The 13565-nt window shown below is 43.8% G+C and overlaps 2 protein-coding genes across 4 annotated transcripts in view; one reads left to right on the forward strand and one right to left on the reverse strand.

Annotated features, from left to right (window-relative positions):
- The window catches only part of LOC141758888 (sulfotransferase 2B1-like), a 326098-nt gene that overhangs the window by 171301 nt on the left and 141232 nt on the right, over nt 1-13565 (reverse strand). The gene's annotated exons all lie outside the window — the stretch shown is intronic.
- LOC141758882 (CASK interacting protein 2) overlaps nt 1-13565 on the forward strand; it is a 67967-nt gene that overhangs the window by 50390 nt on the left and 4012 nt on the right. For all 3 annotated transcript variants that reach the window (XM_074620653.1, XM_074620654.1, XM_074620655.1), the window contains 8 exons: nt 842-969; nt 1139-1220; nt 6448-6521; nt 7191-7301; nt 8076-8177; nt 8365-8503; nt 10114-12387; nt 12511-12748. In XM_074620653.1, coding sequence (XP_074476754.1) covers nt 842-969; nt 1139-1220; nt 6448-6521; nt 7191-7301; nt 8076-8177; nt 8365-8503; nt 10114-12387; nt 12511-12748 — 3148 coding nt within the window. The remainder of the gene's footprint in view (nt 1-841; nt 970-1138; nt 1221-6447; nt 6522-7190; nt 7302-8075; nt 8178-8364; nt 8504-10113; nt 12388-12510; nt 12749-13565) is intronic.

Consider the following 13565-nt stretch of genomic DNA (forward strand, 5'->3'; position numbering starts at 1 on the left):
ATTCTGGAAAATCCATCTTGTCAGGCTTCAAGTAATGCATTTGTGTCCGAACTATCAGTGTTCGGACCAATCGGCGTCCTGTGAGGAGCTACTGGCAGCTACGGGCGTGGTTTAGGTGTGTGACATATGCAGAGAGGCGACTGTTTGTTCTAAACAACAATGGCGGCTCCTGGAGAGGTTAGCGTAGATGCTGCAACAGCATCAGTTCTATCCGAATCGGAGAGTATTTCTTCATTAACAGAAGAGCAAAGAACGACACCGAAGGCTTTTCTCGATGGATGTTTTCGCTCTTCTCCCGACTGGCTTCCGCAAGAGTTCGATTGACAGATGGTTCATCCAATCACCTGCCAAGTAGAGCAGTTTCCAATGACGGCTTCTCAGATGGTTCTGTGTAACAAATCAGGTTAATGTTAACCCCCCCCTAAAATCACAATTTGTCATTAGTGAACTTTAGACTTGTTGATAGGACTATGTCTTAAACTTTGGACAGAGCCAGGCTAGCTGTTTCCCCCTGCTTCCAGTCTTTATGCTAAGCTAAGCTAATCACCTCCCAGCTCTAGCTCCATGCTGCCCACAGACATGAAATTGGTATTGATCTTCTGATTGAACTCTTGGAAAGAAAGCAAATAAGTATATTTCCTAAAATGGTCAACTAATACTTTAAGGATGAACAGGAATTTCTAATGACTTGTTAAAATAGTTTTTTTTTTTGCAGTTCATTCAGACCACTTAAACTGCAAATTACCCTACAATCTTGCCTCTCTCTCCTGATTTCCGAACTAGCAGATTCTACGCATGTCTGATTCTACACTGTGATCTCTTTCCGTCTGTTTTCTCTCAGGTGACAGAAACAGCGTCGGGAGTACCGGCAGCGTGGGCAGCAGCCGCAGCGCTGGCAGCGGCCAGAGCTCCGAGAGCGGCCACAGACAGAACGGGATTCAAAATCGCCACAATGCTGACACTAGCAAGGTTAGATCTGCTCCTAGTACTACACAGTGTCATCGCGATTCACTTGCTTGAACATTTGAATGAGCATTTTAATACAAGACTTGCCATGTTGGATATTGTCTGCAGTGCACCTCAGTAATCTCAGTATTATCTCAGCATTGCATCTTCTGTCATGATTTTGTGTGTGCAGCTGGCTCCCTCTGCTGGTGAATCAGGAGACCGTCTCCACATTGCAGGAGCAGACCACAGCAAACAGGCTGATGGATCCACAGGTTGGTCAAGGAATAAAACCTCTTCTGTGTTCTTCCTGTGTTTCATAACAATTCTATCAATTCTAATGATAAGATTTCTCCATATGTCACCTCTGGATACACCTTCGCTTAGCATTATAGCTTAAACAGTCTTGAATTACACAAAGTGGGTATCACTGTAAAGCTGAGACTCTTAAGGATCCAATGAGCCCAACTGTATTCATGTGTGATGATGTTAGTCCCCATAGTAGCCATTTCATTGTAGTGAGACCATTTTTTTAAACTTGACCTCACTTTATAAAATGACCTGTGGTGACCTCTAGGATAATCACAGCCTCATGAAACTTTACAGCCACAAACTACAGACCTAGAGCATTCAGAGGATGGATGGCTTTCCTAGCTACTTTGACAATAAGGGGGTTTCTGAGCAGTTTCGAGAACAGAAGTGCTCGCCATCCAATCACCGAAAAATGAAATTCTTGCAGAAATCTCCAAATTTCAAAAGTGTTTGATACCAAAGACTTTTTCTGTGATGTTCCTCAAGGTCTTGGTGTCTTAATGTGGTATTTTGGAGGGATTATTGATCATTTTTATCAATTCTCAAGTTTTAAAAATTGTTAAATTTAGCACAAAATCTGTGTAACAAATGGTACCAACCCAAAAAATGCTGCAACAACTTATGAGACATAATAGAGCATGGGGCTGGCCATCATATACTTCTATCATAATGTTCAAAGCCCTTATACACTTTCATGACTAGAGCAACTTGACACACATTGCTGAGCTGCATCTCAAATTAATCTTCAGGTTTCCAGCGTTCAGATGATGTACACCACTTCTAGTGACATCTACTCTTGACCTGCTATCTCGCCCTAAAGACCGCCTGTACCCCCCTAAAAAAAAGACAAAAACAGGTCTATGAGACTGAGACTAAGATGAATTTTTAGGACTCACACCCAAGGTATACATCACTGTAAACAGCATCTAGATACTATTATTGTAACCTGTTGTAACATCACTGTAACTACTTCTACCTCAGGAATGCGTTTAAAGATAAACATAGCAGTTCTGTTCTGCAGACTGAGCTGTTATTGCTGTGAGTCTGAGAGGAAATGAGATGGGAGGAGAGAGAAAAGGCTTACCTCACCTCACCACAGAAACCAATAAAACCACAAGCTTCTTTCAACCACACAACCCATAAAAGCCCCCCCGATCACCTCTCTGAAGAGACACTAGAGGCTGGGAGAATTTATGTGAGTGTGTGTATGCACACGCTGTTCGATCTGAGCGGCAGGTGCAGAAACATGTTGCAGCAATCCTCTGGACTTGCTGAGAAAGGGGCTTTGAAAGTGTTTTGGAGTGACATGCTAGATGAAGCAGAGGATCTCTGTTGACCTCAGGCTGAATAGGAAGAAGGCTCATAAAGTGGAGGAGGGAGGGGTCAGAGGGAGGAGACAGGAACAGAAGCAGAAAAAGAGCAAAACATATTTGTCAAATGAAGGAGAAAGAGAACAGATCAGATGACTAAACTGGAGGAAATGTCTGCTCCGTGTGAAGGATAGTGAGAATTGAGGGATGAAGTGCCAAACATCAGGAGCTCTGCCGCTCTCCTTCCTCCTGAAGGGTAAGAAGTTATGCTTGATGTTTTGTCACCGCTGCAGGGGATCAGGCATTTTATTCACATTTAACTTTCCTTTCTGTCGCTAGATTCAGTTGCTAGATGTGACCAGAGGATTCTACTCTAGGGATGCACAGATCCGACTTTTTCAGTCCTGATACCGATAGTTTTACCTGGGCTTTGGGTATCGGCCAATACCGAGTACCGATCCGATACCAGTGTTTAATTAATAAGCTGTATGCCTCAATGTGTGGAAGTGACTGGGATCATTCTTTTATGTGTAAGGCAACACCACGCTTGACTTAAACATTGCTTTTCTAACTTTGTACAACAAAATGTAACAAATAAATACATAGATATACATTTACTGAATTATTTAATATTAAAATACTAAATTGTACAACTTGGTAAAAAAATAAATCTTCAAAGTGTAAACCTTTTTAATGCAGCAACAAATTGTTCAAAACTGAATTAAATTACTAAATTAATACTAACTAAAAAGCTAAATTAAAAAATAATTAAAATTCCAGTATATAGTGTATAAACATAGAACTGAATTGAATAAACTGGGCCCATTGTCACTGATAACCGATCCAGCTATTTGAGTCAGTATCGGCCCGATATCCAGTATCGATCCAGTATCGGTATCGGTGCATCCCTAGTCTACTCACCTCAGTGTTTGTTTATTGAGACAATATGGAGGCAGTGAGGTGAAACCAGAGGAAATGCTCCTGATGAACTGAAAGTTTGAAAAATTAAACTAAATTTAACATTAGTCCTATGTTTTGTAGTTTTTCATCCCTTCTGTGTTTAGGACTGTCAGGTAAAAAGAAAATGCCTGTAAAACGATGAGATCTTTAAAGGATTTGACTCTAGACTTATATTGGTAATATAATATTGAGTCAAATGTTTTTTGAAGTGTGCTGACTTTGTAATTTTATTTGAGTTTGTGAAGAACAGCCAAAAGCTTTTTCTCCCTGGGGCCAAATACCTCTCCACTAGTTGCTGTGTTTGACTCTCTTGGGAGACCACGGGCCCCTGAGCTTCACAGCAGAGTAGAGAAAAATAAAACTCCAAAAACAGAGCAAATAAAAAAAAAATACAGAAACATAAGCAACACAGAAAACGGGAATGTGACATGTTGTCTAGACTGAAGAATACCTCAAGTTTGGCCTCGGGGCTTCTAAACTTTTGGATGAACCTAAAGTTATACTTAAAAAGTTTTGGGAAATCCACTTTACTCACTGCGGTTGAAGATGAAAAGATTGATCAGTCGCTTGTCTGTGCGTTTAGTAAAGAACTGTAGTCAGGACATGATTAGCCTAGCTTAGCATAAAGACTGGAAACAGGGGGAAACAGCTTTACCTTGCACAACAGCTGGATTCTCGCAATATACTTTGATCAGCCATAACATTATGAACCCTGACAGGTGAAGTGAATAACATTGTTTATCTCGTTACAATGGCACCTGGCAGTGGGTGGGATATATTAGGCAGCAAGTGAACATTTTGTTCTTGAAGTTGATGTGTTGGAGGCAGAAAAAATGGGCAAGCGTAAGGATGTGAGCGACTTTGACGAGGACCAAATTGTGCTGGCTAGACGACTGGGTCAGAGCATCTCCACAACTGCAGCTCTTGTGAGATGTTCCCGGTCTGCAGTGGTCACTCAGGACCTACCAAGGAAGGAAAACCGGTGAACCGGCAACAGGGTCAGACCCGAGGCTCATTGATGCACGTGGGGAGCGAAGGCTGGCCCGTGTTGTCCGATCCAATAGAAGAGCTACTGGAGCTCAAATTGCTGAAAAGGTTAATGCTGGTTCCGACAGAAAGGTGTCAGAACACACAGTGCATCGAAGTTTGTTGCGTATGGGGCTGCGTAGCCGCAGACCGGTCAGGGTGTCTAATGTTATGGCTGATCGGTGTATAATATAATAATATAAAATCCATCTCGTCAGGCTTTAACTAATGTGGTTCGCACCAATCAGCGTCCTGTGAGGAACCACTAGCATCTACAGGCTTGGTTTAGGTGTTTGTGATGCGACACAGAGAGGCGACTGTTCGTTCTAAACAACAATGGCAGCTCCTAAAGAGGTTAGCGTAGATGCAGCAACAGCATCAGTTAGGGCTGCCTTAACCTTCTTAGTTGATTAGTCGACTAATCGGTCATTTTGGTCGTAGTCGACTAAGATTTCTGAAGTTGAATAGCAATATTTTATGCTTTTTTTTTCATGCGGAAGAAATTTATGAGCACATCTCCTATTTAAAGTGGTTGCTTTTGCCTGATTCTTTGTGGATAATCTCAGTTTCTCAGATACGTCCATTAAATCAACTAATCAATTAGTCGACAAAATCGTATGAATGGTTAGGTGACTGAGAATTTCTTTGGTTGAGGACAGCCCTAGCATCAGTTGTATCAGAACTGGAGAGCATTTCTTCATTGAAAGAAGAGCAAAGAACGGCACCGAAGGCTTTTCTCAATAGAAAAGATGTTTTCGCTCTTCTCCCGACTGGCTTCAGCAAGAGTTTGATTGACAGATGGTTCATCCAATCACCTGTCATGTATTTTTTTTGAAAGTGCCTGCCCTTTTCCCAACAGTTTCCAATGACGGCTGCTCAAACCATCTGGCGCGTCAGGTTAGAAACCGCTTGCCTTGCCTGTTCAAAGTTAAAAAAATATGCCCACCTTGTATCTTGTTTGTTTAGTCTGTACTAATCAATACTAGTTTTTGACAAACAACAGTTTATCCATCTACCCAGTATACTTGCAGTGTCGGTAGCACTGGTTGCTGGATGCGGTCGGTGAGCACTGGTTTAGGATGGTGCCAAAACTGGCAACCTCACAGTGATGAAATCGCTGCACCCGTCTTTGTTAATCTTTCCAGTAATCAACGTAACCTGTTTTACTGTAACCCTGCTTTCCGGCACATTTGTGACGTCGGACGTGACACACCAGAAATACAACAGAAAGATTACTTGTTTCTTGGCAACGGGAAAGGAGTCTATCTCCTATTCCCCACATATTCGGGTTCATTTTGATGGGAAAAGGGCATAACTAAGTGTATTAGTGCGTGTAGAAAGGTGCTTTATAGACTGTGATAATTAAAAGGTAGATGGGCCCCCCTCAGGACGGATGTCTTAAAGAGAAGAAAGAGAAACAATCAAAACGCTGGCCTCGGGCAAAAGATGGAGAACATGGGAGGAAAGGTGCATTCCTCAGAGATCTGTGGTCATGTGTCATGACTCAAAGAGAGATGAGTCATGAGTGTGTTCAGTGGGTTTTCAGATCAGGTAGATAACACACCTTCACTCACCTGGAGAGACCCAACAACAACCCCCATCCCAGACAGCTGCAAGACTCAACAGGATTTAACTTAGTTCGACACGACTGACAAACTATATTAGTAACTTGCTCAAAGGTGTATTATTCTTAGCATTTGTTTGCAAACAGTTTTGATTCACTTACCAGACACTTTGTTACTCTGGAGTCTTTGTTCTGTCTTTGTCTGGGCGGGTCTTAGTGTTCTAAAGGTGTCCGCTTGCTTCCGTCAAGGCGTGCTGACCCGTCAGTCACTCACAATAAAGCATTGTGGAGGTTGTCGTCCTTCAAAGATTGATCATGTGTGTTTTCTAGGTGGTTCCCGTCGGCAGGTCAACGGCACTCTTCAGAGAGGCTTTGTGAGGCCAGAAGAACTTCTGGAGGGCAAGGTGAGTTGAGCTGAGCGCCTCTTTCCCACTGCACAAAAACACCCCACAAACATCTGGCTTTTGTCTTTAGTGGGAAAGGTTACAATCGGCATTCGTTCCCGGGACCAATGACTAGCGCGATGCCATGTGACGTACGTTGAAGTGAATATATAATGAACTAGAATGGCACTCGGAGAGCGCAGTAAAACACACTTCATTCAAACTCGACAGAAACAGAATAAAACTCATTAAACCGTCTTGGTTAGTCTTTCCACTGTTCCAACAATCACCAACTCGATTTGGTTGAAATAAACCCTTGATTCATCGAGTTAGATGTGAAAAGAAACAGCCGTTATATGCTCTCCTCAAAGCCACCAGACTCCATTGACCGAAACAGTAATTTTACCTCGCTGATCATTGTAAAAACACACTTCATTCAAACTCGACAAACAAAATAAAACTCATCAAAACATTCTCAGTTAGTCTAGAGGTAATAAGAGGTAAAAAGAAGTAACCTCCGTAACATTTTTTACTGTTTACTAACCCTGCTTTCTGGCGCATTCGTGACAAAAACACAAAAACGTGGGAAAAAAAACAGAAAGGGTACTTGTCTACTGGCAATGGGAAAAGAGTCTGTTGACTATTTTTAGCGTCATAAGCCTCATAAACATCATCCCTCTCTGTTGTCAGGACTCTGAGGCCATCTACCAGTGGCTGTATGAGTTCCAGCTGGAGCAGTACACAGCCAACTTCATCAACGCAGGATACGATGTACCCACCATCAGCAGGGTGACCCCTGAGGTGTGTGTGTGTGTGTGTGTGTGTGTGACAATTAGTATTTTAGCATTAATTAATTAAATCCATTTATTGTAATTGTTGAATGTGTTTCTTGCTTGTTTTATTCATTTGCAACACTTTTGCCTGCTATGCACTTTCAGCCATCATACGTGCCTGTTGCCCATTACTTACCACTTTCTATCTCCATATTTTTTGCATGCCTGCATGTATACCGCATGATATATTTATTGTCCTGTAAATCAAGACCAGTTAATTTACTAAGAAGAAATGTGGCATCTTTATTAACCTTCTTGCTAGGGCTGTCAATCGATTCAAATATGTAATCGCGATTAATGGCATGATTGTCCATAGTTGATCGCAAATTAATCAAATTTTTTTATCTGTTCAAAATATACCTTAAAGGGAAATTTGGCAAGTATTTAATACTTTTATCAATATGGGAATGGGGAAATATGCTTGCTTTATGCAAATATATGTATATATTTATTATTGGATAAAAGATTAACTTTAAAAATTAAAAACTAAATTAAAAATACTTTATTTGATTTGCAAAGAGATGCGCCATCTCACTGTGTGCCCTCTCAAAGTAGAGCTATGATGTTGGATGTTACAAGGACTGTGAAAAATGCAAATCCCACTGATCTGTTCTGATTGCACGTTATTATCCCATTAACTTTGACAGCCCTAATATAAATATTCATTTTACTGTAGCAGTCAATCGCCAATATTTTAAAAGTTGCGTATTCACCGGCTGCCTTCGTGTGTTTTGTTCCTCAGGACCTGACAGCCATCGGAGTCACCAAACCAGGCCACAGAAAGAAGATCTCAATGGAGATCGGCAAGCTGAGCATCCCCGAGTGGCTGCCTGATTACATCCCTGTGAGGAAACGCCTCTACTGTTGTAACATTCATGAAATGCAGCTACTTCTGTTGGATTTGTTGTAACACTAATGTCTATACTGTGTGCCATCATATCTACACAATTGACACTGCTACTTAAAATCAGCAAAGCACTATGTCCAGGATGATTGTGACTTTTGTCTCTTTTTGTCTTTGTTGCTCTCAGACGGACATGGGGGAGTGGCTGAGTGTGATCGGACTGCCTCAGTACCAGAAGAGATTGTGTGACAATGGCTATGACTCCATCACTATCGTCAAAGACATCACCTGGGAGGACCTGCAGGAGATAGGCATCACCAAACTGGGTGAGCAATTACACCGGATTTCTATGAAATCTGCTGTTGATTTCAGTGGTTTCCCCCCCCCTAAGGATTAAGCTTTCTTTTGTGTCTCCAAACAAACTTTACACTTCACACATCATGTTGGTGTGAGGAAAACGGAAGCCTCTAGGAGCCACCAGTGAGGCTTTAGACTTACAGATTCCTTTCATGAATTTCCACTCTTCTTTGATAGAAGTTGATTGATTTTACACCGTGTATATATTCCATATAAATGTTTTCGACATACTTTGTAACACAAGAAAATTAGCAGTAACTCAAAGAGGTATGACTACTTTAAAACTACAAAAACACAATCTTCCTTTTACAATTGAAAATTTAAATTAATAAGCAATGAAATGCACCCTTACTCAGCTCAGCACGTTTTTTTCCTGCACCAGCCTGACTTGGGCTACGGTCAAATAGTCTTTTTTGCTTAGGAAGGTTCCTGATTCAGTGAAATGACAGTATCTACTGTAAGTGGCAGCCGTGATGAGAACTGGTCGAGTTCTCTAAATGCTAAGGCAAGGTGCTTCAATGCTTCCTTTATCTTCTTTAGGATAGGCAACACTGGAACATCCTTTACGAATGGAAAGGAGATAATATCGTCCCACAATTCCTTGCGGCAGCAGCATTTAAAGTGACGCACCATCCTTCGTCGCAGTTTAATCGTACATTATGGATAGATTCTGTTTTGGATTCTGTTTTAGACAGGAATTAATTGAATTAGTTAATTGTTTGTCACTGTACTCATTTTCTTTGTGTTATAAATCAAAGTTGCAACCAAAAAAAAAACATCCGCCGTTGCATAGTGTAAGTGCGGTCGGATTTTCTGAGTACCGTGGTTGTCTTTTCCTAAGTCCTGACAAATTCTTGACGTTTTCCATTGAGGTCAAGGAAAAGTGGTTTGGAAAAGATATAGGATGTAATTTTTTTTTTATTATTCCACCGCAGCCTTGGTCTCGTATGACCAGTAGCTTATTATGGTGGCTAACTTTAGATAGATATTGCTGTAACTCAGAGGTTCCCAAACTTTTCCATGTTAAGGCCCCCAAAAATAGCATTAGTTTACGGACAGGGACCCCCTTTTGCAAGATGTTTTTAAAAACCTATTGACAACTGACATTTCTGAGTCAGTTTGCTGACTTTATAACTTTTCATTACTTGTGCTCCTGTTAAGTGCAACATATGCTGGTTGCACCTCATAGCAGCGCATCATTTGACACGTATCATGTGACACCTGAAGCACACTGGATGGGCCACACAGACAAACGAAGTAGTCCTGGTCCAGTAGCCGGGATGTAAATGTGATGAAATAGCTCTGTGCGTTGACACTGGGGAACGGGACAGTGACGTATCCTGATGCCTTACATAGAAAACAATAGGCACAGATGTTTTTATTATTATTATATTTATTATCATTTTAATGGTTTTAGTCTGAGTAAACTCTATCCAATGAGGAAGACCCTGAAATGTGTCTGAAAGCTCTAGCAAAAAGCTGGTAAGTGGACCTTGAGTATTTTTGTAACTGACTCATTAGAAGCTGCTCTGTGTTGTATATTCAGCAGATTGTAGTGATTGCTATCTCTCTATTTCAGGCCATCAGAAGAAGCTAATGTTAGCAGTGAAGAGACTCAGCGACCTGCAGCGTTCTCGTAACCATGCCGACAGAGCCGGAGGCGGGACCCTCCGACGGAAGCCCCCCGCCGCCCTGGAGCTGGTGGCCATCGAGCACACGCCGACGCACAATGCGCACGCTCACGCTACCTCCGACGACTGCTGCCCCTCCCCTCGAACCCCCAGGGCCCTCCTCTCCTTCCAGGACAGCGAGCTGAGCGCCGAGTTGCAGAACGCTATGATGGGCAGGGCGGGAGGAGGAGCCGCCGAGGCGTTCGGCATCAGGGGCGTGACCTCTGCAGCAGCTATATCTATCAGTCAGGAGAGCATTAGCATGCGATCACGGGGATCGGGGAATTCTGGGAATTCTGGGAATTCTGGGAATTCTGGGAATTCTGGGAATTCCAATTCAGGATATTCTCAAGATCACCAAGCTGCCCAGTCTTCAGCCAGGGTATCCAGCCGGTCAGAGGAGAGTCTGGGGTGTGGTGCGGGGGAGGAGGCCAAGCGTGGAGGGAGCAGTCCTGGAGATAGAGGTCGACAGAGACCCACAGAGATGTGGGAGCACCTGAGTCGCTCTGCTACCCCCAACAAACTGCCCTTCTCTCCACTAACACCTCCGCTAACCCCCAGCAAGATGCCTCGCTTTGCCTACCCGGCCGTCCCACCCAAGGCCAAACACTTCCAGTCCCCTAACCGCCTCTATCAGTCTCAGCACCACCCGACCACCTCCCCTTCCTCTCCATCCCCGCAGCCTTCCCCCTCACAGAAGGCCTTCAGTTACCTCCACGCCCAGCCAGGAGGCGTCAACGGGGCTCCACGGCCGCTCTCCAAACCTCTGGCCGGAGCGGTCCTTCTGCTGGGACCCCTGCCTGGACAGGGCCCAGCTGATGTCGCCCAGAGGGGCCCGCACAAAAAGCGCGCCCAAAGCCTGACTCGCTACGCTTTGTCCGACGGCGAGCCAGACGATGACGACGACCTCGCTCCCAGCTGCACCTCAGCTTCCTCTGCGGTCATGCCCTCCTACGCCACCCTGTCGCGCAGGCCGGGACGCGGGCACACGAGCGCCACGGGGACCCAACGGCACTTCAACCGCAGCCAATCGTTCGCTGTGCGATCGCGACGCAAAGGCCCACCCCCAGAGCCGCCTAAGAGGATGAGCTCGGTAAGCGGCAGCCCGACACGCCAACCGGGAAACGGGAATGTGGTGGAGCCAGAGGTGAAGGGAGGGGTGGAGACGGAGGGTGCGGGCAGCGTGAGGAGCATCGCAGCCAGGCTAGAGGGAAGCAGCAGCAGCAGCAGCAGCAGCAGCAGTCCATTCAGGAGGATAGATATACCACCAACTCATATCCAAGTTTCACCTGTTTTCATCCCCATTTCCTCCCCGATTCCACATGGAATGACTCCCCACATCATCCTACACCACTCCAAACCTGTCCCTGCTCTGGGCCTGGGGGGCCTGAGGAGGACAGGAAGTGAGAGGACAGAAGTGGAGATTGACAGACAAAGAGGCGGAGGCACACAGGGATCACTAAAAGAGAAAGCAAGGCAAAGCGAAAGAATTTCAAAGAGTGCTACCGCATCTCCAAAGCACACTTTCGGTGAACACCTCCCTTTTGCTGACGAAGGCAACCTCACTATCAAACAGCGGCCCAGGATAGTAGTTGCCCCCCGCACAGACGCTGAAGTCAGGACTCCTCCAGAGCATCCAGCACAGGCCCCGAACAACCTGGACCTCCCAGAGTTCAATTTGAAAGAGTCTGACACGGTGAAAAGACGACACAAACCCAAAGACAAAGACTCGTTGACACCTGAGGAGGCTACCTCCCCCAGCAGAGACTACAACCACCCGCAGACCAACAGCTTCCACACACATAATGACGTCAGGGTGCCGAGCGATGATGAATCTCAGAGGCCGGGGAATATGTTTCAGAGAGTAGGCTCCATGGGAAAAGGCCCGAAGCCTCCGGTGTCCTCAAAACCTTCCAGTCCTCTTAAACAACCGCCTAACAGCAAACCAACAACCCCCCAGAAAACAGTTCAAGCTAGTGCACAAACAGCCATTCCTAAACTCACCAGCGTACAGATTCACACTGTCTCTCCAAAGCTGGGCGCCATGATACACTCAAGTATACCCAGCTCCAAGCCTGTGAACCCACAGACAGTGATGTCCAAGCCTGAGAGTCCACAGAAAGCACCTGGTTTGTCTGTATCAAGACTCCCTCAGCCCGGCATGGTCCCGGCATCAACAGCAGGTAACACTGACCAACTTAAAAAACTAATAAAACTAAATCTGACTCATTAACAAATAATATTTTGGCCCAAATTTCTTGATTTATTTCGGATGACAGGTTAATCCATCTCTTATTGTCCCTCAGGACTGAACGTCATTATGGTCCAGAGCGTTGCCTTCGCTGCTCCGTCCTCCCCAGCTCCGGCCCCTTCGTACCCCTCCTCGGCCCCACTGGGTCAGGCAGGGAAAACGGGGACACCCCTAGTTGGTGCGGCTGGTCTGGAGGTGCTGGCTCAGAAGAGGCTGGAGCAAACCAGTACATCACTAGAGGCTGCTCTCAAAGTGGTGGAGAACCAACTGGCACATGGGAGCACTGTGGACAGGTAAGCACGACTGATCTACACTAGGGTTGCACAATGTATCGTTGTGATGTCGGCAAATCAACCCAAACACGTCAAGCTACAATTTTTTTGGTGCTTGATTCAAAAGGGAAACTCGTTCAGTTCTCATTTTTTACCATTAATTACCTACAGTCGAGGTAGGTACGCCACAGTTTCAGTATAATAAGCCATAAAAAATGTCAAAAAAGTCATAGTATAGTATGCTATAAAAAATATCATTAATAGGTCATAGTATAATATGCCATAAAAAATGTCGTAAAAAGTCATGGTATAATATACCGTAAAATGTCATAAGAAAGTCATGAAAGGCTTTTTATAGTATGTTGAAAAAAGAGTCAAATAAGTCATGGTATAGTACGTCGAAAAAAAGTCATAGTATTGTAGTAATAATAATAATAATAATAATAATGATACATTTGAATTATATAGCATTTTTCAAGAAACTCAAACACTTTGCACAGTTAAAATGAACATAAATACAACATCATAATATTTATCATAATATTGTTTTCATAAAAAAAGTCAGTTTAGTATGTCGAAAATTTCATGATAAAAAGGTCATAGGTCGTATGTAAAAAGGTCGTATGTTGAAAGTTTCATGAAAAAAAAGGTCATAGTATATAATGTCGAAAATGTCATGATAAAAAGTCATAGTGTAGTAGGCCTAAAAAAAAAAGTAATATTATATTATGTCGAAAAAACAGTCACAGGTATAGCATGTCGAAAAAAAACAATAGTATAGCATGTTAAAAAAGAGTCATAGCCGGTGTGCGCGGCGCAGCAGCAAAAGCTCTACCGG

This window comes from Sebastes fasciatus, chromosome 20 (genome assembly GCF_043250625.1).
Source record: "Sebastes fasciatus isolate fSebFas1 chromosome 20, fSebFas1.pri, whole genome shotgun sequence".
Classification (NCBI taxonomy): domain Eukaryota; kingdom Metazoa; phylum Chordata; class Actinopteri; order Perciformes; family Sebastidae; genus Sebastes; species Sebastes fasciatus.